Below are 25964 nucleotides of genomic sequence, written 5' to 3'. Positions count from 1 at the left end.
TCCAGCTGTGGGCATTATCTCCATTTCAAAAAGGAGCAGAGAAGACAGTCAAGCCAGTTTGGACATACCGGTAAATATCCTGGCTGAACAAGTGTCAGGCTGCCATGGTCAACCAGGGACCGTCTTGGCTGTGAGACCTGGAAGACCTGCTTCCTGTACTGCAGGCCTTTTCCACCTGGCCTGGGAAGTTGGGGCCCTGACTGACTCCAGTTACAAAAGCTGAAGCTGCTGAACAGACCCCTTAGGTTGGAGAATGGTGTGTGTGTTGTGTGTGTGTGTGTGTTGTTGTTGTTGCTGCTGCTGCTCTTGCTGATATAAATTTTTGTATCTTTGTTTTTAGATCTTATGATGATTTAATGTGGAATTTTTTTTATTAGATTCTGCACATTCTGGTATGTTTTATTTACTGTTTATGACTACTATGTAATTGTTTTCATGTTGGAAGCCCCCTTGAGCATTGTTTTAAATATTGAAAGGTGGCATACAGATAAAATGATGCATACATGCATTCTTCCCACTCTCCTCATGTGTTGGCTTAAATACTTTGATCGTGGTTTCTCTAAACCACATTCTGAAATCGAAACTGTAGTTTCAATTCTGATTTACTGGCTCGGATCAGAAATATGAGGCATTTAGAGTAACATTTCATGGTATAGGTTGCAACACACATACCTGCATCTCTTCTTTTGTGAAACTGGCTGCTTCATCCCCTAATTCATGTAGATACATACAGTCTGGTTTAGGACACTGCATATTCTTCAAAAAGTAACTGCAATATTTCGTGGTTCCTAAAGACGCCTGGGGGGGGGGGGAACGAGACATTAACCATAAAGGAAAACAAACTACTGTATATACTTTAGAAGTAAGCCTGTTTTAGAATCCAGCTTCTGGTATCATGGTGCTCAGTTACATGTAATGAGTACTGTGTCCAGTTCTGGGCACCACAGTTCAAGAAGGATACTGACAAGCTGGAACGTGTCCAGAAGAGGGCAACCAAAATGGTTAAAGGCTTGGAAACAATGCTTTATGAGGAACGGCTTAGGGAGCTAGGTATGTTTAGCCTGGAGAACAGAAGGTTAAGGGGTGATATGATAGCCATGTTCAAATATATGAAAGGATGTCATATGGAGTAGGGTAAAGGTTGTTTTCTGCTGCTCCAGAGAAGCGGACACAGAGCAATGGATTCAAACTACAAGAAAGAAGATTCCACCTAAACATTAGGAAGAACTTCCTGACAGTAAGAGCTGTTTGACAGTGGAATTTGCTGCCAAGAAGTGGGGTGGAATCTCCTTCTTTGGAGGTCTTTAAGCAGAGGCTTGACAGCCATATGTCAGGAATGCTTTGATGGTGTTTCCTGCTTGGCAGGGGGTTGGACTGGATGGCCCTTGTGGTCTCTTCCAACTCTATGATTCTATAAACATTTGCCATTACGTGACACACACAACCTTATTCTTATACAGTCATACCTTGGTTTAAGTACGCTTCGGTTTGAGTATTTTCAGTTTAAGTACTCCGCGGACCCGTCTGGAACGGATTAATCCACTTTCCATTACTTTCAATGGGAAAGTTCGCTTCAGGTTAAGTACCGACTTCCTGAACCAATTGTGAACTTAAACCGAGGTACCAGTGTATAGTTACAAACACATACATTCATAATTATAGTTGCATACACACATTCATATTACCTTAAGTGTTCTTCCATCTACTACCACATTATTGACACACTGTATGGCTCTGAGTGCATCTTCTGACCGGATGTAAGTTACATATGCACTTGCACTTGGACCCTAGATAATTAAAAAGAAAAGTATGTGCATAGGTCAGCTTATTAGTCATCCTATAATGCAGCACTGAACTTCACAAAATTCTGAAGTACTTAATACAAGAAGCCCTCGGCAAAGGATTCATTTGCAAAAGTACAGTAGTAGTTATTGCTGCAATATGTGAATAATCAGTTTAAACAAATTACAGAAATGCCTGTGATTAATCGGACAGCAAATTTAAAACACATTTTGTCATAGAAGTACTTTTAAATACTTCACCTGGCAAGCACCATTTTAAGAGGCACTCCTATCCACAAAACAAACACAAAGGAATACTTCTAAGGCAATGTCTGCTACAACAGGAATGCAAAACCTGTTTTTTTAAAAAAAAACAACAACACTATGTTCCTTTCTTCAAAAAATATGAGTAAAATCATATATACCATACAAGGTTGGGCTTGCTGAAGTTAGGTTTGAATTGATGGTTTCCCAACTCTGTACACTGATATTCATAGCAACGAGGCCACAACAGCTTTACTCCAAAATCCTTACCATGCATTTGGATTCCCTTCTTTCTTTACAATTATGTTAACTTTTTGCCTGCTCTTTGCTCCTCTACCCATTTTGAAGCCAGCTTTTAAAAGCTTAAGTATTCCAAGTAACATATTCCTTTCCTACTAACAAACTTGAATGAAAAAGTAACATATACTTTGAGATGGGAATTAATTTTTTCATTAGTATGACATTAGCATATCAACCAGATTAGGGTATAATTAAAAAATCTTCACCAAGGTACAATGCACACCCAAAAGTCAATACAATCTTTCTATTTAGTGAAAAACTATAACATATTTTTAGTATATCAGCTTCTGCACCAGCAAAGCAGCTATAGTAAATCATGGGATGCTCCAAGTTAGAATGCAACTACACTCCTGAACAGGGGTGTACAGGGAGGCAATAATAAGGAGGCTACATTCCAGACAGAACAAATGAAAATATTTGTACACATGTTTGCAGGGTAATACATTTATAGGCTACCCTTAACTGAAATTACATTCTAATTGTAGAAATTCAGGGTCAGTTTACACCTTACTGCTGGGTATTCTACGTTGTAGAATTAATCTGACTCTGGTTATTAGTACAGTACATACAGACAAAAACAGAGCCAGCTGAACACCCACCTTTTGCCTAGGTAAGGGGAAATCAGTATCTTACCTGTGAGCCTGCATATGATGTGCTGTTGTTGATTACAACTTTGTGTATTTTACCAAATTTCCCAAAATATTCTGGCCTTTTCAAAACCTGTTTGGAAGATTAAATTTACTGATATAAAAGCAATATCAAGAAGCAGCTCAGACAAAATTCAGACTACTAATGGATGCCTAACTATTTTTGCTCACTTTGAAAAATCTTTTAACCAAAGAAAGCAATGGAAAATTGCTAAGCAGTTACAAATGAACTATACAAAACATTGGTCTTGGGCTGTCAACTGGAGGGGCAGGAGTCTCCACCCAGGCACACAACATACCATATTTCCTACAATTAGTGGCAGATAACTTCAATTCTCTCTCCCAAAGTCTAACAACACTGTATTATAGTGAGTTCTTCTAACAGCCCGCAGTCCATAAATCACATAAAATTCCAAGTGGAGATTGAAAGGCCTGCCAAGAGGGTACCAATTTAACAGGACCACTGCCAGCAGGGCCCCAGTGTTTCCCAACCAGTGTGCCTCCAGATGTTTTGGGACTACAACTCCCATCATCCCTAGCTAGCAAGGCCAGTGGTCAGGAATGATGGGAGTTGTAGTCCCAAAACATCTGGAGGCACACTGGTTGAGAAACACTGCCCCTGACTATGAGCTTTCATTTAAAAAATCTAGCCCTCCTAGAAATAAACTTATAAAGCAAGATGTTCAGATACCCTACTAAGCAATTATGATGAGATATGCTAGGCCAGGGGTAGGCAACCTAAGGCCCGGGGGCCAGATGCGGCCCAATCGCCTTCTCAATCCGGGCTGTGGACGGTCCGGGAATCAGTGTGTTTTTACACGAGTAGAATGTGTGCTTTTATTTAAAATGCATCTCTGGGTAATTTGTATAGGAATTCATATATTTTTTCAAAATGTAGTCTGGCTCACCACATGGCTCACCCACGGCTGAAAAAGGTTGCTGACACCTGTGCTAGGCAGTCTGCTCCTGTGTTTAAGTGTGTGTGTTTTTTAATAAAAAATTTATTGAGGCTTTTCTTGGTTTACAAATGTAATGCAGTGTCTCATAATTTTTCCATTGTTACACATCAATCTTGCTTGTTGAGACGTTAGGAAGAAGAGAGGGGAGGTTTAAGTGTTTTTTAACCAATGAATACAAAACTGTGGTTGAAGAGTGAGCTTTGTGAGCATCAAGAGAAAGAAATCCCTGGGATCCTAAAGAGCTTCTGTTTTCCCCTCCCCTTTGGTGCACTTTTCCTGATTCCATCTCATTTTGTAGCACTTGGAACCTCTGTAGTATACCCTTTTTTCTTATCAACCAGAACGCATCTTTCCTATGGTGGGTTTGTCTGAGTTCAGGTAGTCCCCAGAAGTTATTTTCTGCAAATACTACTACACGGTAAGTGTAGGTGAATGTTAAAAGAAAACCATGGTGAATTCAAAATTTGAAGGAATTGAGCATGTCTCCTGATGTGCAGGATCTATGGTGCAAGCATTAATTAACAATTCATTGCATAGCTACCAGCAAAAGGGCACAAAGATTTTAATATGCAAATGTCCTCTTACAGTGCCAATACAGTGTACTGGGCCCAGAAAATCCTTGTTAGCACTCCTTCAGATTGTGCACCAACATAGTAATATGTTTCACTGACCAGTTTAAGATAGTCTGGTCCAACCAAAATGTCTGAAAAGCTTTTAAGAGCAGCCCCATGTAAAGTCATGCTATCAAAGTTGATGCTTTAGCAGGCTTCAGAATGAATTACCATGGCCAGAATTGTCTTCTGCAAGTAAGTGCAGCTTAGTATATCAGCAAAGGTGGTCCCAGCTCAGCATCCAGAAGCTGTTCCAGATCAAAGAACACATCAAAGCCGAGAGCCTCCATTTTCAGAGCAAATGCAACCCCATCCAAGGCAGGCTGTACAACTAACTCCAGATCCACTGGTTCTCACAATCAACAATATTTCTATTTTATTAGGATAGTTATTGCATATTCAATGACACACTGCTCCCTCAAGACATCAGTTCAGTGTCTACTGTCTCCCTAGGGTCTGATGAAAAAGTGTATGTGTGCTGAGTATCATCCGCGTATTGATGACTTTTCAACCAGGATTCCCAGACTAATGACCATGGGATATAACAGAATTCAACCGGCATCATTTTATGGGTCCACAGCCCTGGGTTGGTGGTATTGAACACCACTGAAAAGCCCCAAAGAATCAACTAATTTGAGTAGGAATTTATTTGGCAACTATAATAACTGCAGCAAAAGTTCAGGATACACTTATTCTATAGGAAGTTCAGATTTCTGGCAGCTGCTTACCTCTGGATCTGCTAGGCGTTGGGATAACCCTACTACGAATACAAGATTCTTCTGTACAACCCGTACACTGGCCAGATGTTTACGATTCTCTGATATCTTCTGTTTTCTCTCATTTTGCTTCTGTTTCTTTTCATTTTTTATCCTTTGCAGCTCTTCTTGGGAGAGTGGTTTATACACTGCTGGATCTTCTGGATATGGCTTATAAAAAGAAAAATGGGTAAGCCTTGATTAATAATTTCCACATCACTGTTTCCTGCAAACCTCAAGCCCACTGCAATAGATGCTATATGAATGACATAGAAACAAGCAATGGTTTCAAATAAATCTGAGCCCACCAAGGAATAGGTGTGCACTTTCTGCCAGTGAGGCTTCTTAAACTTTGATATCATCCTTTGCAAGGATGGCTGACATTTCCTCCCTTGAATTGTGCAGCAGCAGATAAAGGTAATGGTAGATAGGCTGCCATTACCTGTCTTCTCATTGTGAGAAGCTTGGTGCATTTCTACAGAATACAGAAAACACAGAGTGATTACAGTAGATGTAAAGAAGTTTCATAGCAGGCATCTGAAAATATAATGGTTGATATTATACGGGTATGAGTGTCATGATAAAACAGTAACAGAAACTGGTCACAAAAACACAATATATGACAATACCATGCTGATGAATACCTTTAAAAAAACATTATTATTTTTTAAAAAAATCCAAAGCTCATTCCAAAGGAATGATGTAAGAAGTGGGTCTTTTCTTCTTAAAAGACCCTAAAATTTTTTTAAATTAATGCTAAGCTAAAGTAACTTTCTCAAATAATGGCAAGCAACATGTGACCAAGACCAAAGCCTCATTTCTAGTGCGATCACATATGTCTGTTCAGAAGGAAGACTCATGTAATTCAATTGGACTTAATCCCCATCAAGAGTGTGTAGCATGGCAGCCTTAGCAATGTTAAAAATCATTCAATGCTCTCTCTCTCTCTCTCTCTCTCTCTCTCTCTCTCTCTCTCTCTCTCTCTATATATATATATATATATATATATATATATAACCAAACTACAGTACAGTATAGAGCTTTTTATCAGCTTTCTAATATTGCAGGTACACACAACAAATATTTGGAAATAAAACAAGCATGTTCTTTTCTTGCATTTTGTTTCAAAGAAAGGAAAATTAAAGGGGGAAACAGATTTCTAAATTTAGTACATAACCAGTTGCCTGTGGACCAAGCAGTGATTCCCTGAGGTAATGCCATTCCAAATGTAATGGCTGTAGAAAGTGAGAACATAGCCAAGAAAGAAGCCACCATGGGATCCTTGCACATGCATGTTTTTGCCTCCTGTAAAGCCTTAGAGAGAGCCAATAGCTCTTTAAGGCATGAAGGCAGAAAGAGTGCACCAAGCAGATTGCCTCATTTCAAGCAGTAACTCACGGTCTAAAAGGAATAAACTAATACATAGAAAACAAAAAGGAACAATGTTGACAGTACTATGGATGTTGTGGCTTGCAGCTCAGTCTAAAACTTGGACTTAAGATTATTTTAATATGGGAAATTCAACTAGTGGCAACAAGTGAGGGACGGGACGGGACCTAGATCTACTTAATCTCACGTGGTTCTTGCCCAAATGTCTGTTATTTGAATTTATACACTACTATATCTAAATATTGCCTGCTGCTGCCTAAATCACATGCAATGCAACATTCAGTTTTTTTATACATGCCTCCCTTTAACCACCACTGGCACCTGAAATGTGACCCACTTAAGCAGGTCAATGAGTTCAAACAGCTGGGTCATCAGAAGCATTCAAAACTAATGTCCTAGTGAAGTACTTTATGAGGATCTACAGATTTCAAACACCGCACCACATTACAGAAAGGGTGCAAATTAAGAAAAAAGAAAAACAGAGATGATGCAATAACCAAAACACATCTGTTCACTTAAAAAAGTTAAACTGAAACAGTTTTAGGGTGGCACCCGGCTAAGCCTTACTTAAACCCACTGAAATAAATGAAGTTTAGTTGATTTCAGATGTACTCTAGGCATCACTTAACTGGATATCACAAGTATACCAGCACAAGTAGTATGAGAATTGCTTTTTCATGAGCAAACAACATTTAAAGTGCCCCAGCTATGTTGGCAGATGCACATCACATGTGCTCCATTGAAGGAGAAAAGTTACTGATCTCTTGACCATATCAAGAAAACCATAGGTGGGAAGCCTCAGGCCCAGAGGCCAAGTGCCGCCTTCCAGGCTTCTCTAATCTGGCCATCAGGACTCAGACACCCTTCACTGGGCCCTACTCCATATTCTCCTCCAGCTCTTTTGCTTGGCTAGAATGTGTCCTTGAACAGTGACAATGTATCTTACTTCTCTGGGTGGAGAGATGTATACACAGAAACCTGCTTCACTTTTTGCCTGTTGCTCTGATAACAGGTCCTATGACAGGGGAAAGTCATTCCATCTGCCTGACCACCCTTTTCCCACTTGCCCTGCCAACCAGACGCTTGTTGCAGATTTCAGATGAGACAACCGAAAATGGCTGTGGCTGGAAGTGGAGGATACTGTATTGCCCTATGATATATGTACCACTAAACTGTTTACAGTGGTACTTGACTTTTGACAATTCATGAATTCAGGAGAATACTTTGTGTAAAGTATAGAATTCAAATTTGAACAAAGACCAATATTTCACTTAAAGGGACTCCATATTTCTCCCTGATTTGACAGTGAACCCCAAGATAAAGTCTTAGGGGACAAGATACATCACGTTTGAAGCAACATTTCATGTTGATGAACCTTATTACATAACCAAATTTATTCTAATGAACTTAATATACCTTTCTGCAAGCAGGGCAAAGCCCATTCTCATCAGTGCGAATACGATGCCAACAGAAGCGACAGATCTGGTAACCACAGGTGCAAGGGAAGAAGTTTATGTCATCAATCTCAAGAGGCTCCATACAAAGGGGGCATTCCACAGGGTCTTCCTTCGCATCTGGGCTGCGAGACATCTCTGTTTTCACACAGCAGCAAAAAAGTATATAATAACTTAAGGGAGGAATAGCACAGAAAACTAAAATGAAGATACTTGAAGATCTGAAAAAGAAAAAAGATGAATGAATTACTATTTAAGTCTACATTGGAGCATAACCAATTAATTCTCTCTGAATCAAAAAGCAGTTTATAAGCTTGGTTTTTTCATTGCTTTTGCTTAAAATATTTCCCAGCCTCCAACTTAGTTTTCAAGGGGTATTAACCCACAAAGTTTTCCACTCTCAATGAACTGTGAAAAAAGTGGCATCTATGCCTTTAGTTTTCCCACTGTCATTTAAGCAAACATCTCAAATTATTCTACAACCCTTTGTTGTATAACAGCGTAATGAAGTCCTCCAAGTAAACAGCCAAAGTGAAAATTTCTTCAACTCTTTGTTCTTACATGATTCACAGAAAGCATTCTTATACACTTTGGAGTTTGTAGCCCTCCAGCCAACCCTCAATATGTGGTGAAGACATTTACTACACTTAAAAATGAACCAATAGCCAACCAGTATTCAATTGAGGGGAATGAAATTCCACAGCCGAGAGCTGGCATAAAGAAAAACCTCAACATGTCCTTGGATTTATAACACATGAGTATATTCTATATCTTAGAAATCACAACGGTATGTGGAGGTTGTATGCAAGCTCTCCAGTATAATTACTGTGATAGAAACTGGCCTGCAGCAGTCTGTTCAGTGATCAACTAAATCAATAGCAGTCAAATCTGCAGCCTTTGGTTTAATATAATATAGATGGAAAGGAAAGGAAAAACACGAGAAAAATGGTGTGACAGAAAGGAAGAAAAGGGGTGCCCTGACTCTTGCCCCACCCACTACCAGCATGCACCCAGTGTACCAACATTATCTTGGAGGCAATCTGACCTTCAGAAAGAAGGTTCCCTGCATTTGATTGTTTGGCAAACATTGCTCAGGCAGAGTTAGAGAAGTTTTACATTTTATTTACTGAAGTGCCAGGGGTCCCTCAACCACATAAAATCAGCTCAGAACCACCATCAATGCCAGCCCATATAAATAGTGTTCATCTAAGTAATGCAGCATTTGCAGTACTAAAGCAAACAATTCTTGAATTGATTCAGAAAAGCATTGATATTATTATTATCCCAAACAACATCAATGTCTTTTCCTCTAACACTTGCTCAATTTCCAGTGGCTCCCATCAATTTGACAAGATGAAAAACTAAATCAAAAAGCTTTCTACAAACATCAGCAAGCTGCCACTACTGGTTGCAGAAAAAAATGGAGCACAAGGAATAGTGACTTCTACGACAATAGGTAGCACTAGGCCATGAATACAAACACAAGCATCTTGGTGCCCAGAAGCAGATAATATTTAGAATTTAAAATGAACTGGTGTGCTAAAAGTAACCTTAGGTACTATGTTGAGAAACTATAGCTGGGATTCTCTATACATGTTAAAGACTGATTTGTCCAAGTGTTTAACAAAGTTCATGATTTGTTTAGAACAAATTGAGAGAAATAGTTTTGCTTGTCATAATGCAGTTCAAGATTTGTAATTAACAACACAAATGATATCTGAACATCCTGTCTTCTAATTTGCCCTGCTTGTTCCTCTGTGGGCAAATACAACCAGATTCTAATCTAGAGAATGGGGTGTAGGTGTCAGCAAACACACTTAGAAATTCTTACTGAATTTCAATGGAGTTACATTGACAGCAGAAGACAGAGGTTTTCAACCTTTTTGAGTCCATGGCTCCCTTGAGCAACTAAATTATTTCTTCAGTAGCACCTTAAAGACCAACTAAGTTTATATTTTGGTATGAGCTTTCGTGTGCATGCACACTTCTTCAGATACACTAGAAACAGAAGTGTCAGACCCTATATATATACAGAGGGTGGTGGGGGTGGGTGGGAATGGGAGATGGGCTGATGGGAGTGGTAAACCTGTAGATGGGTGTTAATGGCTGCTGACACCCATCTACAGGTTTACCACTCCCATCAGCCCATCTCCCATTCCCACCCACCCCCACCACCCTCTGTATATATATAGGGTCTGACACTTCTGTTTCTAGTGTATCTGAAGAAGTGTGCATGCACACGAAAGCTCATACCAAAATATAAACTTAGTTGGTCTTTAAGGTGCTACTGAAGGAATTTTTTTATTTTGCTTCGACTCAGACCAACACGGCTACCTACCTGTAACTAAATTATTTCTGCACCACTGTGGGGCTCAGGAGCTCAGTTATGTCACCCCTTGCCTGCAGAGCTGGCAGCCTTTCATCCTTTTTCGAATACCCTCCCTTATGGACTGTTCCCTCAGCCTTCCCTCCCCTCTCCTTGGGAGTCCTCCGGGCAGCCGCTGTCACCGCCCCTGGTCTCTGAGCTGTCACCCACCCACCCCAAAGAGAGGTCCCCCCCACACTGCCCCACAGGGGCCTGGGGAAAGGATGCTCCCAGCCTTAGTGCCCCAATGGAGACTGGCCAAAGGTGAATGTGAAGCCAGCACCTTACCTTGAGAGTCAGTAGTGGCAGCAGTGGGCACTGCCGGGCCTGCAGGGCGGCAAGACTCCCCTTCAGTGGCGGGAGCTCAGCTCCCAGGCAGGCCTTGCACACAACAAGCACAAGAATGGCCAGTGCACCACCTGCCTGCCTGCCTGCCTTCCCACTTGTCCGTCCATTCCAACAGCAAGGGCTTGTGGACTGGCTGGCTGGACTCCCTTGCCCACTTGCTTACTCAGAGGCCAGCTCAGCCCCTGGCAACCAGCATCCCCTGGCCAGCCCAAGAGGCACCATTCACCTGCGGAAAATGTAGCCAGGGCTGCTGCAATGAAAAGCTGTGCAAGCCTTTGGGAGGCAGAGATGTTAGAGAGCATCAGAGGAGGGAGGGAAAGGAAGGGGGCAGAGTCCAGTGTTGCCCGCAGCACCCCTGACCATCATTCAAGGCACCCCAGGGTGCCACGGCACCCTGGTTGAAAATCACTGGCGTAAGAGTTAGGAATGTCCTGCATAAAATCTATCTGAAGCAATCTGAAAGTGATTTAGAATGAATTAACCAATTGCTGAGCTTCTCGCCACCACATGTGAACTAGATCCAAAACAGAAAATTTGGAAATACTTTATTGCACTTTCCATTTTGAATTTGTATCCTCTTCCTCCCAGAGAATCTCAAACCAGCTAAATGGGAGCTATCTCATGCACAACCACCTTGCAAGGTAAGTGGATGAAACAATATTAGTCTGGGTCATCCAGTGAGCATTACGGATCAACAGGAATATGAACTCACGTCTCCTTGGTCGATGCCCCAAACTCTTGTTATCACCTAGAAATTCTGCAGATTTTTAGGGCTCCAATCTGCTGAAGTCAACCACAGCTTATACCAGGCATCCCCAAACTGCGGCCCTCCAGATGTTTTGGCCTACAACTCCCATGATCCCTAGCTAACAGGACCAGTGGTCAGGGAAGATGGGAATTGTAGTCCAAAACATCTGGAGGGCCAAGGTTTGGGGATGCCTGGCTTATACCTATTCATTACTACAGCTTGCATCCTTTTAACATCCATGGAAATATAACACAGGCCCATATATTAGTCCTGGTGAGCCTATAAGTCTCTTTTAAATGAAACTGGACACTTTAGCAGGACTTTCCTCAGTTTACTCCCCAGATACTATTTTTGGCACCCTGTTAAGTAACTGCCTTTTATACAGCAAACATCTTCTATTACAAACTTCATTAACTCAGCAGTCACAGCATGAACACATTTGCATGAAGTGTAACTACGCAAAATATATGTGCCTTCATTAAATACACAGCTCCCCAGAATTTAAGGTGAGACCTCTCTCAACTCTACTTAGAGATGTAGGGGCTGGACCTAGGACCTTTTGCATGCAAAGCTACAGCTGAGCTATGGCTCTTCTCCACAGAAGATCGACCCCAGTCTAAAAAACTTACCACCCAGACGTACATTTCTATTTTGTAACTCTGAAGCATCATATTGTTGTACCTATACCACATAGAATGGACATGGGGTCCACATAGTCTATGAGTACTTCTGTGCTGCCCAGGAGTCTAGAAAATATCAAATACCGTAGTTTTACTGATACATGAACCACACAAGGCTAGAAACCATTCAAAATATTACATCCTGAGTGACTAGGGATTTATTTCTTGAAACTAGCAAGTCCACAGCTCCAGCTGATGAGTGCTGCTTGAGAGTGTACTTATCTATAAATGTGTTCATCACCCTGTTGCAAGTTCTACATTTATGTGCAGCCAGAGACAAATATGTAATCATATGACAGTTTATGTAGATTTCATACTTCCTATGCAGAGGTGTTTTTTGTGTGGTCTCTCCTGCTCGCTCCCCCCCCCCCAATCCCAAGTTTCGGTTTTTGTCGTTGGAAAAATAAGCTTGAGAACATGAGAGAGGAGTGCCCTAGAAGGTTCAGATATCAAAAAAATAAAACTGCACGCTTCCCAAGTTAATCCAATGAAGTTAAGACCTTGTCAAGAGTTAATACTGAGAAAGAAATTAAGCACTCCAACATGAAGGAAGGATCAGTTCAAAAAAGGAAGCTTGTCAAGCTTCACTGTTTCCAACCACTTTTTCTAAAATTGTAGCATCATAACAAAAGAGTACATAAATGCACATAGAATTATGATCACACAGTGTTACTGTAGGGCAGAGCTTCCCAAACTGTGTCGCGACACATTAGTGTGTTGGCTGCAGTGTGTAGGTGTGTCACACAAACACTCCCCACGATCCTTCCGGGGCTGGAAAGTGGTTAGTTTAACCTCCGGTTCGGTAGTAAAACTGAATTACTATATCGCAAAATGATGCATGCCTAAAAAGTTTGTCACCAACGTGAAAAGTCTGGAAAGCTCTGCTGTAGCTGTATAAAATCATATGCTAGGCCTATAGTCAAACTTCAACATTGGTTTCAGGAATGGACAGTTCACAAATAAAATAAAACTAAGTTGAACAACAGAAACAGGAGAGCTAGAAGTTAGCATGGGTTAGATACAGAAAAAGATGCAGGTGAGAGCCTCTATATGAAATGCACTACTATATACAAGGGACGCGGGTGGCGCTGTGGGTTAAACCACAGAGCCTAGGGCTTGCCGATCAGAAGGTTGGCGGTTCAAATCCCCGCGATGGGGTGAGCTCCTGTTGCTTGGTCCCAGCTCCTGCCAACCTAGCAGTTCAAAAGCAAGTCCAAGTGCAAGTAGATAAATAGGTACCGCTCCGGCGGGAAGGTAAACGGCTTTTCCGTGCGCTGCTCTGGTTCGCCAGAAGCGGCTTAGTCATGCTGGCCACATGACCCGGAAGCTGTACTGGCTCCCTCGGCCAGTAAAGCGAGATGAGCGCCGCAACCCCAGAGTTGCCCGTGACTGGACCTAATGGTCAGGGGTCCCTTTACCTCCCTTTACCTTACTATATACAAATCCCACACATAGGTTATCATGTAACCATCACACTGGTGTACATTTTGCTGCATGCTTGGATCCAACATATTCATAGGAGAGAACTATCATGCGCACTACTTAACAGTTAAGGAAAGGGTTGCAACTGTGTGGTGCAGCAAATGCTTTTGGTACAAAAAGTCCCAGTTCAATCCTTGGTAAGTCGAAGGCGCGCTGAGAAATATTTGTGTCTGAAACTCTCAGGAGCTGCTGTCATTCAGTGTTGACAATACTGAACTAGATGAACCACTGGTCTAACTCTGCACAAGGCAAGCCTTCAGTTCGCCTCTATTACTAGATCCAAGAAGTAAATACCTAGTCACTCAGGATGAAGCAATTTAACAGTTTCAAAGTTGTCTGGCCAAAAATCAGTGAAAGCCCAGAGCTTGGAAGCAATGACGCAAAACCTGCTGAAAATGCTGTGGTCCTTGGGAAGGCATCTAAGGAGCCACAGAGTGTTTTGGATCTCCCCCTTCTGAAGGTGGAGAGAGACCTCATACGCCATACAACTTCTAAGCCTCTGTGCCCCTGTCTTACTGACATTGGAGTTCTGACTTCTGTAGAAGAAATAAGGGATGTGTCAAATCTGGAGTTATGATGAATCCAAAGCCTTCTCCTTGCCCTGACCTGCACCCTAAAGAGGGGAAATATACACTAGGAGGAAAACTGCTTTAAATAAAAAGTAGGGGGGGGGGACTTTGGGTAGGGGAGAAGGTAAAAACACTCCCCCTCTCTTTCACTGCATGCCTTAAGATTCTGATCAGGCGACATGTTCACCTTTAGTTATCCCTCTGCCCCATTTTGGACTGCTCTGCCCAGAAGTTAAAATCAGATGTGCAAGTGAGCTTGCATCAGTTCAGCAGATTCTCAGAAAGGTAGACAAAGTCCTACTTATTTATATGCTCACATTCTTAAGAAAAAAGCCATTTCAGGCCAATACTGCATAGAGAAATATGCTGGGGAGAATTAAGGGCTTGTCCACACATCTGCTTGCCCTGCCACATTTCTCTGAAGAAAAAGAAAAATGCTCTTTACTGCTGAATCAGAGCAAACGCCAACTGGGTTTTTTTTTTCAGAAGATTGATGTTTGCTCCGATTCAGTGGTAAAAGAGGAGGGTTTCCCAGGGAGAGATGTGGAACCACTCAGACCCATGCCTAGAAAGCACAGGACAAGCAGAAAACCTTTTGGACCCCTGGTTTCAAAGAACGGGACAAGCGGACATGTGAATGAGCCCCCAGATTGAACTGACCAAGTCAACTGTCTTTTGGAACTTATGAATCATGAAATATATGCTTTAGTAAAAGTATATGTTTGGGAGGGAGAATTATTACTATTTTTATTGTTCTTGTTATTATTAAAATTAGTATAGCACCCTATACCTGCAGGTCTCAGGGCAGTTCACAACATAAATCACAATATGAAAACACATAATAATAATAGCAACCTAATAATTCCCCCTCCCCAAATTAATATGCAAGTTTAATGCCCTTTAAAATGAAGAGAAGCAAAGCAGTTCTAAGTTCAGAAGCTTTATCGTTTGCCATACACCAGTGAGAGAGATAGAGAGCTTAGTGGTTGATTTATACATGCCACAAGGTCTTTACCTAACCTCAATGAAACCCTGGTTGCTTACCCTAGGGTTGTCATATTTCAAAAAGTGAAAATAAAATTGTTGAGCTTTTTTTCCCTTGCCAAAGTTGTTGAGCTTTTTACGAGGGTCGAATCCCAGCTATGTCTGGGAAATTCTGGACATATGGCAGCCCTAGCTTACTCTATAATTACCACTTGGGGGTACACCTAACACAAGAACGTTTTTTGAAGATGTTTCTCATGCCAACAGGTTACTTCTCCTTATGTGAAACCAAAACATGTTTAATCACAACTGCTGTGGAAGAACAGTATCATGAGCGGCACAGCATTGGAATAGTAAATATATTTATGTATTTCTTTCATCTAGTTTCCTAGATTCATTTTCTCATCAGGGTACCACCTTCAAGTAGCAGAAGCTGAATATCTACTAAATCTTTTCTTTTACAGGTGACTTGCAGCCATCTGTGTATACACAGCTACTGAATGACATATTGATGTGAACAGCTTTATACATGTGTACAGACAAACCAGTAAACCCAGACAAGTTTTCTATCAGGAATTTTAAAATCCAGTCTACATTAGTCCAACACATCACCAAAATAGAAGCTGGTATTATTGTTTTTGAAAATCCTACAAGGATAATAAGTAAGATTATATAAACCTGAAACATATCTTTAAAGTTTAAGTTCTGGAAAAGTTCTGGAAAAGAATCAGAGCATGTACAATTACTCTTCTTTGCATTCAGTTATATCTTGATCTGAAATAAGTTTACAAGCAGCTTCTCATTCTTGATATAGTAAGCGGAAGGGCTTTCTTGAAATAGACTATTATGAAGGGACTTCTTTTTATAAGTTACTCAAATGTTAGCTTTTCTGGGGAATGAAAAGAATGCTTCATAAAGTTTTCATATTGCTTGCCATAAAATCAGTGGACAAAAGACAATTCATGTACAGCCTGTGCAAACATGTGATTCATGGAATCATAAAATCGTAGAGTTGGAAGGGACCCTGAGGGTCATGTAATCCAACCCACTGCAATGCAGGAATCTCAATTAAAACATACATAACAGATGGCCACCCAACCTCTGCTTAAAACCTCCAAGGAAGGAGAGTAGGAGTCTCCCTTGTGGGAGTCTGTTCCACTTCCCAACAGAGGAATCCTACCATTTAACTCTTAGCCCAAACAGTGAATAGACACAATCAGGAGATATGAGCTACTGTAGTTCACAACATTTCCTTAAAATAAATCCCATTTTCACACATTAGGTAAAGTGTTTGTAGTGGCATTAGTAATCTTTGTTTTCACAAGTTCATTATTCTAGCATATGATACAAATCGCATACTTGTAGAAGGCAGAGAAAAACCCATTATCATTGACTCTTAAGAGGAACAAAGAACTAAATTCTTATTATAAGATCACAATGAGCCAGTGTAGTATAACTGCAAAGATAGCTAATGAGTACTGGAGGGTTATCATCATGATTTACCAAAGAGAAAACCTTGATCACATTCTCTCCACTGCTCTAGCACAACAGCACATGGCACACCAATATACCCATGCACATGAACAGAAAGCAAGATCTCTCATTAGAAACAGGAATTACTTCTGTTTTGGAATGATAATGTTTTATGTGTAAATACTGTTCTAAGATTCCATAAAACAGTTTAGCAAAATGTTGATTCTTTACTTTCTTTACTATTTACCAACTTACAAAACGATATGCTTAAGCACCTTATGGTGCAGTACATTTTAAATTAGCCAAGACTTCAGGGAACAAGACAGCCTATGAACACAAGAGACAGAGAGGGGAAAGAAGCAGGAAACTAGAGTTGGGAACTGAAGACTAATGGAATACGGTAGTATGATTTTCTCACCAATTACCCTATCCTCACAGTCACCTTATGATACAGTTGCTTGAGTTTTTCTCCGCTCAAAGTCAAACCTGACAGTAAATCACACTGGATATATCAAATTTGAAAAGAGTAGAAATTTGGACTTTTCCATGTGTAGCCTTTAGTCCCTAACCCATAGTTCAGAGTTTTACACTGTCATTGTTCCTTCATGTGCACATTATTTTGCTGTTTGAAGCCTAATAGGGGGGCGGGAAGAAAAATGTAACGAAACTATAAACTCTTCGTTTGTGCAAGCTAAGCATCTGCACAGCAGAAAAAAAAAGAAATTCCAAGGGGACAAGTTGGTATTTAATACTGATTTATTTCAAACCTACTGTATATTCCTGCGTATAAGACTACTTTTTAACCCAGGAAAATATTCTCAAAAGTTGGGGGTCATCTTATATGCTGGATCGTATTTCTTATACTGCGAGTATATCCCAAACTCTATATTTTAACTGGAATAACCTAAATTTACTACCTTAAGCATATGAAAGGTATACGGGTAACCCCATTTTAGGTGTGACCAGTATATGTGCAATTGCACACACACACTGAACCTGCAAATGTCATAAAAGATGCCACTAGAAGGGTGGAATGGGGGCAAGCGTGCAATGACCAGGAATGCAACCCCTGCGCAAATCGGGGGTTGCCTGCATGCATATCTTAATAGAAAATTATATAATGCACTCTTGTATGTTGCTTGGAAATGCACAGCTGACAGGGAGGTAAACTGACCTGTATCACTAGTCAGGTAACAAAGTGTCACTGGGAGGGTGAACCACCTGACTTTCAGGGAAAATAACATGACATAGGGGAGACCAACCTGGCCCAATTCATCAAGATGGCATGGCCAAGGGAGCTGGCGTTTGTCCACAGACAGCTTCCGGATCATGTGGCCAGCATGACTAAGCCGCTTCTGGCAAACCAGAGCAGCGCACAGAAACGCCATTTACCTTCCCGCTGGAGTGGTACCTATTTATCTACTTGCACTGCATGCTTTTGAACTGCTAGGTGGGCAGGAGCTGGGACCGAACAACGGAAGCTCACCCCATCGCAGGGATTCGAACCGCCGACCTTCTGATCGGCAAGCCCTAGGCTCTGTGGTTTAGACCACAGCGCCACCCGCGTCCCTCCAATCTACACATACAATAAATTATTTGAAAGCTAACTGCCATGGCTTAACTGTTGAACAGGAATCATGTAAGTAATGTTCTCATTGGAATTACATCATCCTTCATGAAGGCTCTTAATTTACTTATTACAACCCATCACTCACAGGTATACTCTAAGGAGCATAATAAATACTTGTTCAATAGTTGTTGATCCAATAATTCAACAAACAAAATGGAGACCACATTGGTTTGGAACACCTGCTTACTAATACCCTGTTCACTGCAGCACCATGGACAGGGTACAACAAATCTGAAGAAGTGTGCATGCACACGAAAGCTCATACCAATGACAAACTTAGTTGGTCTCTAAGGTGCTACTGGAAGGAGTTTTTTTATTTTGTTTCAACAAAGCCACAATTTTCCTCCAAGAAATTCAAAAGATTTGAAGTTTGGACTTGACATTTAAGAAATCTGCTGGGATAAACTAGAGTCTTAAACACAGTTCAGATTGTTTTACTACAATCAAACCAAAGCTGGAAGGAGGCTCCACTGAGAACTTGCTGTCTGATCAGCCACTTGCTCAGGTGGGTTTCTCGTTCCCTCACTGTGAATATATATATAAATTAAATAATTCTGGCCTGTTGAAAATTCAAATACAATTCATGTTCATAACAATATGCCTAAGTTACTACACCTGCATCTTTTTTTCTTTTCTTTTCTTTTTAATAGTCAAGCTTCACTACAACAGGAGCCAATTTACATTTTACAGCTTCCACCTTGCATAAGAAATGCTATTCCTATGATTGAAATGCATTAGCCCTGCATTCCTCAAAACATTTCATTTAAAAATGATCTTAAATACTGTATTTGCAATGCTGCTGGCTTCCCTGTAACTCTCTCCAAACTTCAGGAAGGAGACTTCCATCTTGGCCAAAAATGTATTATAAATATAAATATATTTAAGTCTACATGTAAACATAGCTACGGTAATTGTACTTAAGCTGTTAAGAAGAGCACTGCTGAATTGTACCAAAGGTCGATCTAGTCCCGCATTCTGTTCCCATGGCGGCCAACCAGGTATCTATGGGAATCCCACAAGTAGGTCATAAGCACAATAGCACTTTTCCACTCAGAGTCCCCAAGTATTCAGGTGCATACTGCTTCTGACACTGAAATATAGTCATCACAGCTAGTAGCCATTGCTGGCCTTTTCTGCACCTGTACATGCCACCCTATGATCTTGGACAGCAGCAAATACTGAACATGTTGAAATATTGTATCGATAAAATGTACACCATTCTTCCTTACTATGGCATATCAAAGCTTGTAATCAAACCAGGGTGGTATCATGAATTAAAGAGGTCAATGAGTCAGATGAAGACACGGCTGCCTTATACCAAGTCAGATCTATGTAGCCCTAGTATTGCTAGTACTATGTAGTCCTAGTATTGTCCATCTTAAATGGCAGTACCTCTCCCAAGAGCTCAAGCAGAGGTCGTTCCCAAGCCTAAATTTAAAAGCCTTCTAACTGGAGATGTTAGGATTTAACCTGGGGTCTTCTGCAGGTAAACCATGTGCTCTACCACAGAATTATAACCCTTCAATGAGACAAATCTCTTGTAGAAGCCAAACAATTACTTCCAACAGGGCAGAAATAAAGTTTAAATTAAATGTACAATAATTATTGTGACAACTTTGCTTTATCAGATTAATACTACAGTATTTCAAGGATGGAATATTCTCAACCTGCAAATTTAGAAGTCATATTGGCAACTAATAATTGAGAGGGGCTATGTTTTGAGGCATGCAAGGACTAAAGGACTAAATATTGGCTCTGCTCATAGCTCACTATAACTGAAGCCAAGAAAAAGGCAAAAGGTTTGTTAAGGCACACATGCAGTATGTGGACAACATCATATTTTGGCATCCTTCTGCTATCTCAATCCCTGACTCCCACTAATATGCCATGAAATAGGCAAATGTCAATAAGCAGCTGAATACTGTCAAAAACTCTGCTCAAAACCCAGTTGCTATTCATATTTGAGTGTGTTACAAATTGTGTCATACAAACTGGAGACAAGAGGGTTAACTGCGTTATTTGCCCAGGTATAGAATAATCCACATAGGTGAGCTAGTAGCTGGCCTGATAGCAGGCCTACACTTCTGCCTCTTATCAGAAGCTTCTGGTGCCTAGACTAAGCGCCTGGATAACAACTGCCCACTCCTAACATTTTTGAGCTGTTAGATGCAGTATCTTCTTCTTCTTCTTCTTCTTATTATTATTATTATTTTCTTTTCTTGTTATTATCTTTTCAAACCTAATTATTACTTTTAGTACTTCAAAGCTGCAACCACATTCTGAAGAAACCACCATTAATGAACACAACAAATAAGTCTGAAGCAAAGCTTATGAACTAGGGCTCTAGCTAAATTGTTCAGCAACTGAATGTATCAAGTAGCACATTATATCATCAACCTCTCATGTACATGAGAGATTTTAGCAAAATTGGTTTTTCTAAGCAAGCAGCTGGGCAGTTCTTCCTAATTAATTATATTAAAACATTTCAAACATGTTAGTCAACAATTCAAGATATGTACTGATGTACTCAGTATGGTCTTGAGTCATAGTTTTGTCTATGTATTTTACTGCAGATTACTGCAGTTCAGATTACCTAGAGTACAGGTTGATCCAAGTACTGCTTTTCTCTTTCGCAGAACGAGGCACCTACATTATTCCTATACCTGCAAATGAATGAATAACCCATATATCTTATGCTCTAATTCTATGGCAAATAGGTTTCATGGTGACATCACTCTTCAAAATGCCCCTTTTCTTGGCAGGAAAGCATTCACTTTCCCTATAGCACCTAAAAGAGAAATACTTGATGACTTCTCCAAATCCCAACTTTATGCCTCAATCTTCCCATCAACCAAAAGGGATAAATTCCAAATATTATTTATATAAGTGTTCAGGTCTACAGCCCACTTAGAATTCAAGTATTTCCCCCCTGTGTTGTATTGCAAAAAAAGGGGGGTAGCTCAGCCAGAAGAGCACAAGACTCTTAATCTCAGGGTTGTGGGTTCGAACGCCACATTGGGCAACAGATTCCTGCATTGATCCTCATGATCCCTTCCAACTCTACAATACTATGATTTTATGAAAAAAGCAAACCCAGAAAAAGTAATAGGGCTGGCCATTTGCCTTTTCTACCTGAAGAAACATTCAAGTGAGAGTTTCTGGGAAAGATGCATGAGTTAAAGAGCATATATACACTCTGAAAAGATTTAATACTTAAGATATTCTATTATTTTTCCATATAAATAATTGCTTCATTCCAGCAGGACATTACATATTTGCAAGTGGAATGAAAATGGTCAATAAGACCACCACCCTACAACTGAGTTTGATTACCTTCTGCAGTAACTATGGATACCATGTTTTCCCGAAAATAAGACATACCCATAAAATAAGCCGTAGCAGGATTTCTAAGCATTTCCACAATATAAGCCATACCCTGAAAATAAGACATGGACGCGGCACCTCCCGGCAACAGCTCGCTGCCTTCCGCCATGCCATGCCGTGCCCAGAGCCCTTCCCGCTGGAATAAGACACCCCATGAAAATAAGTCATAGTGTGTCTTCTTGAGGAAAATAAATATAAGACAGTGTCTTACTTTCGGTAGTAACTCAGACTTGTTCACACTGTACAGTACTACTGTTTATACATTACAGCACTTGCTTCAGAAGTAATTCTGGATGGGGGCATACAAAATCTTTATGTAGTATATTTTGGATGTAACTTGTAGTATGATGCTCTGCATACATTCTTCAAATTACATTTTTAGTAGGCATATGCTTCAAGAGAAATCTCACGTTATGCAACTTTTTAAGAAGTCAAGGATAAAGGATACATTGGTTATTTCACAATTATGACCTATGAGAAATGCAGAAGTTGTGTGTATTTATTCTTCTAACAAATTAGTCCAGTATGAATTGATTGGGCTCTCCCAAGACATACGGCTCAAAGATGCCAACTTAAACAACGTGATCCGATACCTTTTAGTGCGCAATACTGCCTCTTAAAGAAGCCAAGAATAATAATAAAAATACGCAGTTATAAATGCCTTGTTCCAGTCGTTATGGCCCCTGTACCATACAGTGACAATTCTCTCTTAGAACAAACTTTCATTTTTTTGGCAAGTCAACAAAGTTGGCATACAAATAAAAATAGTTACATATGTCTTACTGTCAAACATATCTAAACAGATGCATGTGTTACTTCTCTTTGGAGGATTAGAAACTAAGAACTTCAGAATGATTAAAAAACCTGGTATAATGTGTTTGACTATCAAACCATATATGAAGTTACCTGAACAAAAGATTTCCTAAAACTGCATGTTTTATGGGGACTTTGTGAATTTGTTGAACCACAAGGAACAAGTACACCAGACATATTTAATAATTTGTTCCATAACTTCTTTTGTAGTTATAATTTCAAGGAATAAAAAGTCAGTCAATAATCATTTCCTCTTATTATTACTATCACCATACTAACATGCCTATGGCCACAAAGGTAGTAGCTAATACCTGTTTCTCATATTTTAAGGGTATGATCTGCATTATTTATTTATTTTTAAAAAGGTAAACACAGAGAGTATTATAGCATGCACATCACCACCACTCCAACCTAAACCAATTTATTAGAAGTCACAAGCAGAACTCTTAAGCCCTTAAGTAGTGAAAGGTATAGGAAGCCAATTACATGCCAATTTCTAGACCCCAGCTCCTGACTGCATTACTTCCTAGGCTTATGTCCTACACTAGCATTGATTTTCCTCCTGAGAAACATGTGTACCTTTAGTACACAGGGTATAGAAATCTGTCAGGAATTACTACCCAAATAAAAAAGTATGTGTGGAGTGGTGGGGGCGGGGGAGATACATGAAGGAACCATAACCTCACTTTGAACGAAGAAAGGAAATGCAAACTACGGAAGAGAAAGAGTTGAAAGGCCTTCAACCTTACTTAATCGGAGCATCCCACAAAACTTAAGGCATGAGGAACTGACTTCTGTATAACGGGAAAAGCCATACGGGAATGTTAAGAGGAAATTTTTAAAATCTAGGGGAATTCGAAATGCCCATCACAATAGGGCAAGAGGGGACACTTAACTGCCACCCACTCCCAAACACACGTGCTGCTGTTGGAGAGCCTGGATACTCCCCTCCCCACCAACCACCACCTCTTCAATACTGTGGATGGAAGGATGAGAAACCTCCTCTTCACCACCTTATCAGACCCAGCAGCGGAGCAAAGCCTATGAGCGATAGGTCCCGGGTTCCCTCTCCCCTCCTGAACACGCACACGCGAGAGGCAGCGGCGGGGTGGGGATGGGGATGCGAGGGAGGCGCTGCCCGGGAGCCCTCCGCCTCTATTGACTCCCGAGCCCCCGCCCTGAGCAGCCACAGCGTGGCCTCCGCCTCCCTCGGAGCCCCCTCTACATCCAGCTGGTCTCCGGCGCGAGCGGCCAGGCGCCGGCCACCCCTCAGCCCACCCTTGCGGTCCTGAGGGAGGCGAGCCGGCCCTCGCCGCCGCCGCCGCAGGGGCAGGAGCCGCCCTGGCTAGCCCCAGCCCCCCTTCCCGCCCCTCCGGCCAGAGGGAGCCCCGGCGCCGGCCCAGGGTCTGGAGCAGGCGCATGAGGGATGGCCGAGGCCTGCAGGCTCCTCGCGAAGCCTCCGCTCTCTCGTAGCTAGGCAGCACCGGCTAGCGCTCCCCCAGCCCCGGCTGCTCACTCACCCGCCGCCTCGTCGTCCCTGCTCCACGGCGACCGGCTGTCTGGCGGCGGGGGCGGCGATACCCTCTCGCGCTCCCTTCCTCCCGCTCACTCGCTCGCTCGGCTTCTGTAGCAGCGGGGAAGGGGTCCAGGCGGCTCCTCCGACGACCTTTATGTGAGAGACGGGTAATCTCCAGGCTCTGCGCGCTCCGCTGCCAGACCGGCCACCATCTTACATTAGGGAGAGACTGCTTGCCTGCCCCGGACGCTGCTCCCAAGGCGCATGCGCACGAGCCGCCGGAGAGGCGGGTGCGGGGGAAAGGAAAAAGGTAGAAGGCGACGCGACGCGAGAGAGAGCATGACGGGAGTTGTAGTCTTTACTGCGGGGGAGGGAACTAGGGCAACCGGCGAGCGTGTCCTTCCCTGGGTTCAAAAGGGGGTGGGTTAGGCTGTTGACAAGGCGGTCACACTGTCGCCCAGGAAACCCTGAAGTGATAGCTGTGGCATTTAAACCGGTTTGTTCCAAATCAATCAGAGGGATTGAGCTGGCTTAACGTCAGCTAGTGGTTCGTTTGAAATGCTCCTGGTTCGCTTATCCACCCCAGCCCGCTCCGCTTCCTCCGGCACACATTCCTAGAGAGCGGGAGCCTGCATTTAAGAATCCCTCCCCTTTTCAAAAGGATGCAACAGATTCCGATCATTTTAAACACGGCCGGAAAGGGGTTCACGGAGGGATGGGATAGACAGTGCCATGAATATTCATGATTCGTGGACTCCGGTCGGCAAAAGCTTATACAGTATCACAACAAAACCTGGCATGGTCGGTGGCAAACAATATTCTTCGTTGTTCTGCTGTGACCCTCTGGGGATTTCCTAGCGGTAGTAATCCTTGTATGACACACAGATTCACCATTGAGACTTGTTCTCATATGCACTAATTACTTAAAAATACGTACAGTACATTCAAGAGACGGGCTGTCACCCAGGCAGGCCCGTAGCTAGAGGGTGGTGAGGTGGGCCCTCGCCAGGGGCGCAGGCGATTGAGGGGCGGAAAATCGGCTTCAAATTATGTCCATAAATATAAATATCGATTATTGTCTCATAAGAAATGGTTTTCAACAGAGGGTGAATTGAATGGGTGGAGGGGGTGTTGGAGGAGAGGTGGAAAGAATAGCTAATTTGTCCGTGGCTAGGGGGCGCAATCTGGATGGTTCTGCCAGGGGCGCAATATTACCTACGGTAGGAGACGTTTTAGCTGATATTGCTGTGCATTGCTCCCATTACAATATATTTACAGTACTGTTTATGGGGGCTGGGGCTACATAGCTGGTTATGTTTGCACTGATATAACCAGTAATTGTTTTACTTCAGGATGCTTGCTGTGATGCATAGCTATTTTATTTCATTTCATTTCATTTTCGGTTTGTATTCATTTTTACTAAACAACAGTTTAACTGTGACCGGAGGCAGACGCTCCTGGCTGTTTTTATAAACACAAGAATATTCTGCTGTCTGCTGTAGCCTAAGGAATTTTAATACAGTATAGTGACATCCTAAACATTAGGCTTTAGCATACCGTATAATATTTTCCCCCTGTAATGGATCAGGTACATAGCTTAAGAGTATATTTTTGTTTGGATATATTTTTGTAATCTTTCTGTCCAAGGAGCCTCTTGTGGTTGAGTGCCTTTTACCAGCTTCATTTGGTAATGAGATAACCTGGCCACTGTAGTGCATGCAAAGCAGTATACAGTATGTGGATTGGCCCTTGAGCCTGATGCAGAACCTCCAGCTAGTGCAAGATGGAACAGTTAGACTGCTTATGGGGACA

At 41.7% G+C, this 25964-nt stretch overlaps 1 protein-coding gene across 7 annotated transcripts in view; it reads right to left on the bottom strand.

Annotated features, from left to right (window-relative positions):
* CNOT4 (CCR4-NOT transcription complex subunit 4) overlaps positions 1-24409 on the bottom strand; it is a 73889-nt gene extending 49480 nt beyond the window's left edge. For all 7 annotated transcript variants that reach the window (XR_009558273.1, XM_035128358.2, XM_035128348.2 and 4 more), the window contains exons 1-6: positions 24157-24409; positions 8123-8381; positions 5291-5488; positions 2979-3065; positions 1686-1787; positions 673-798 (exon numbers count right to left, since the gene is read on the bottom strand). Coding sequence is in view for 6 of the 7 variants with exons in the window: in XM_035128358.2 (XP_034984249.1) it covers positions 673-798; positions 1686-1787; positions 2979-3065; positions 5291-5488; positions 8123-8296 (687 nt within the window). In the remaining variant the exon portion in view is untranslated. The remainder of the gene's footprint in view (positions 1-672; positions 799-1685; positions 1788-2978; positions 3066-5290; positions 5489-8122; positions 8382-24156) is intronic.
* Positions 24410-25964: the final 1555 nt, after the last annotated feature.

The sequence above is a fragment of the Zootoca vivipara genome, chromosome 10, assembly GCF_963506605.1.
Source record: "Zootoca vivipara chromosome 10, rZooViv1.1, whole genome shotgun sequence".
Lineage (NCBI taxonomy): Eukaryota > Metazoa > Chordata > Lepidosauria > Squamata > Lacertidae > Zootoca > Zootoca vivipara.
This window is presented reverse-complemented; position numbering and strand designations above follow the sequence as displayed.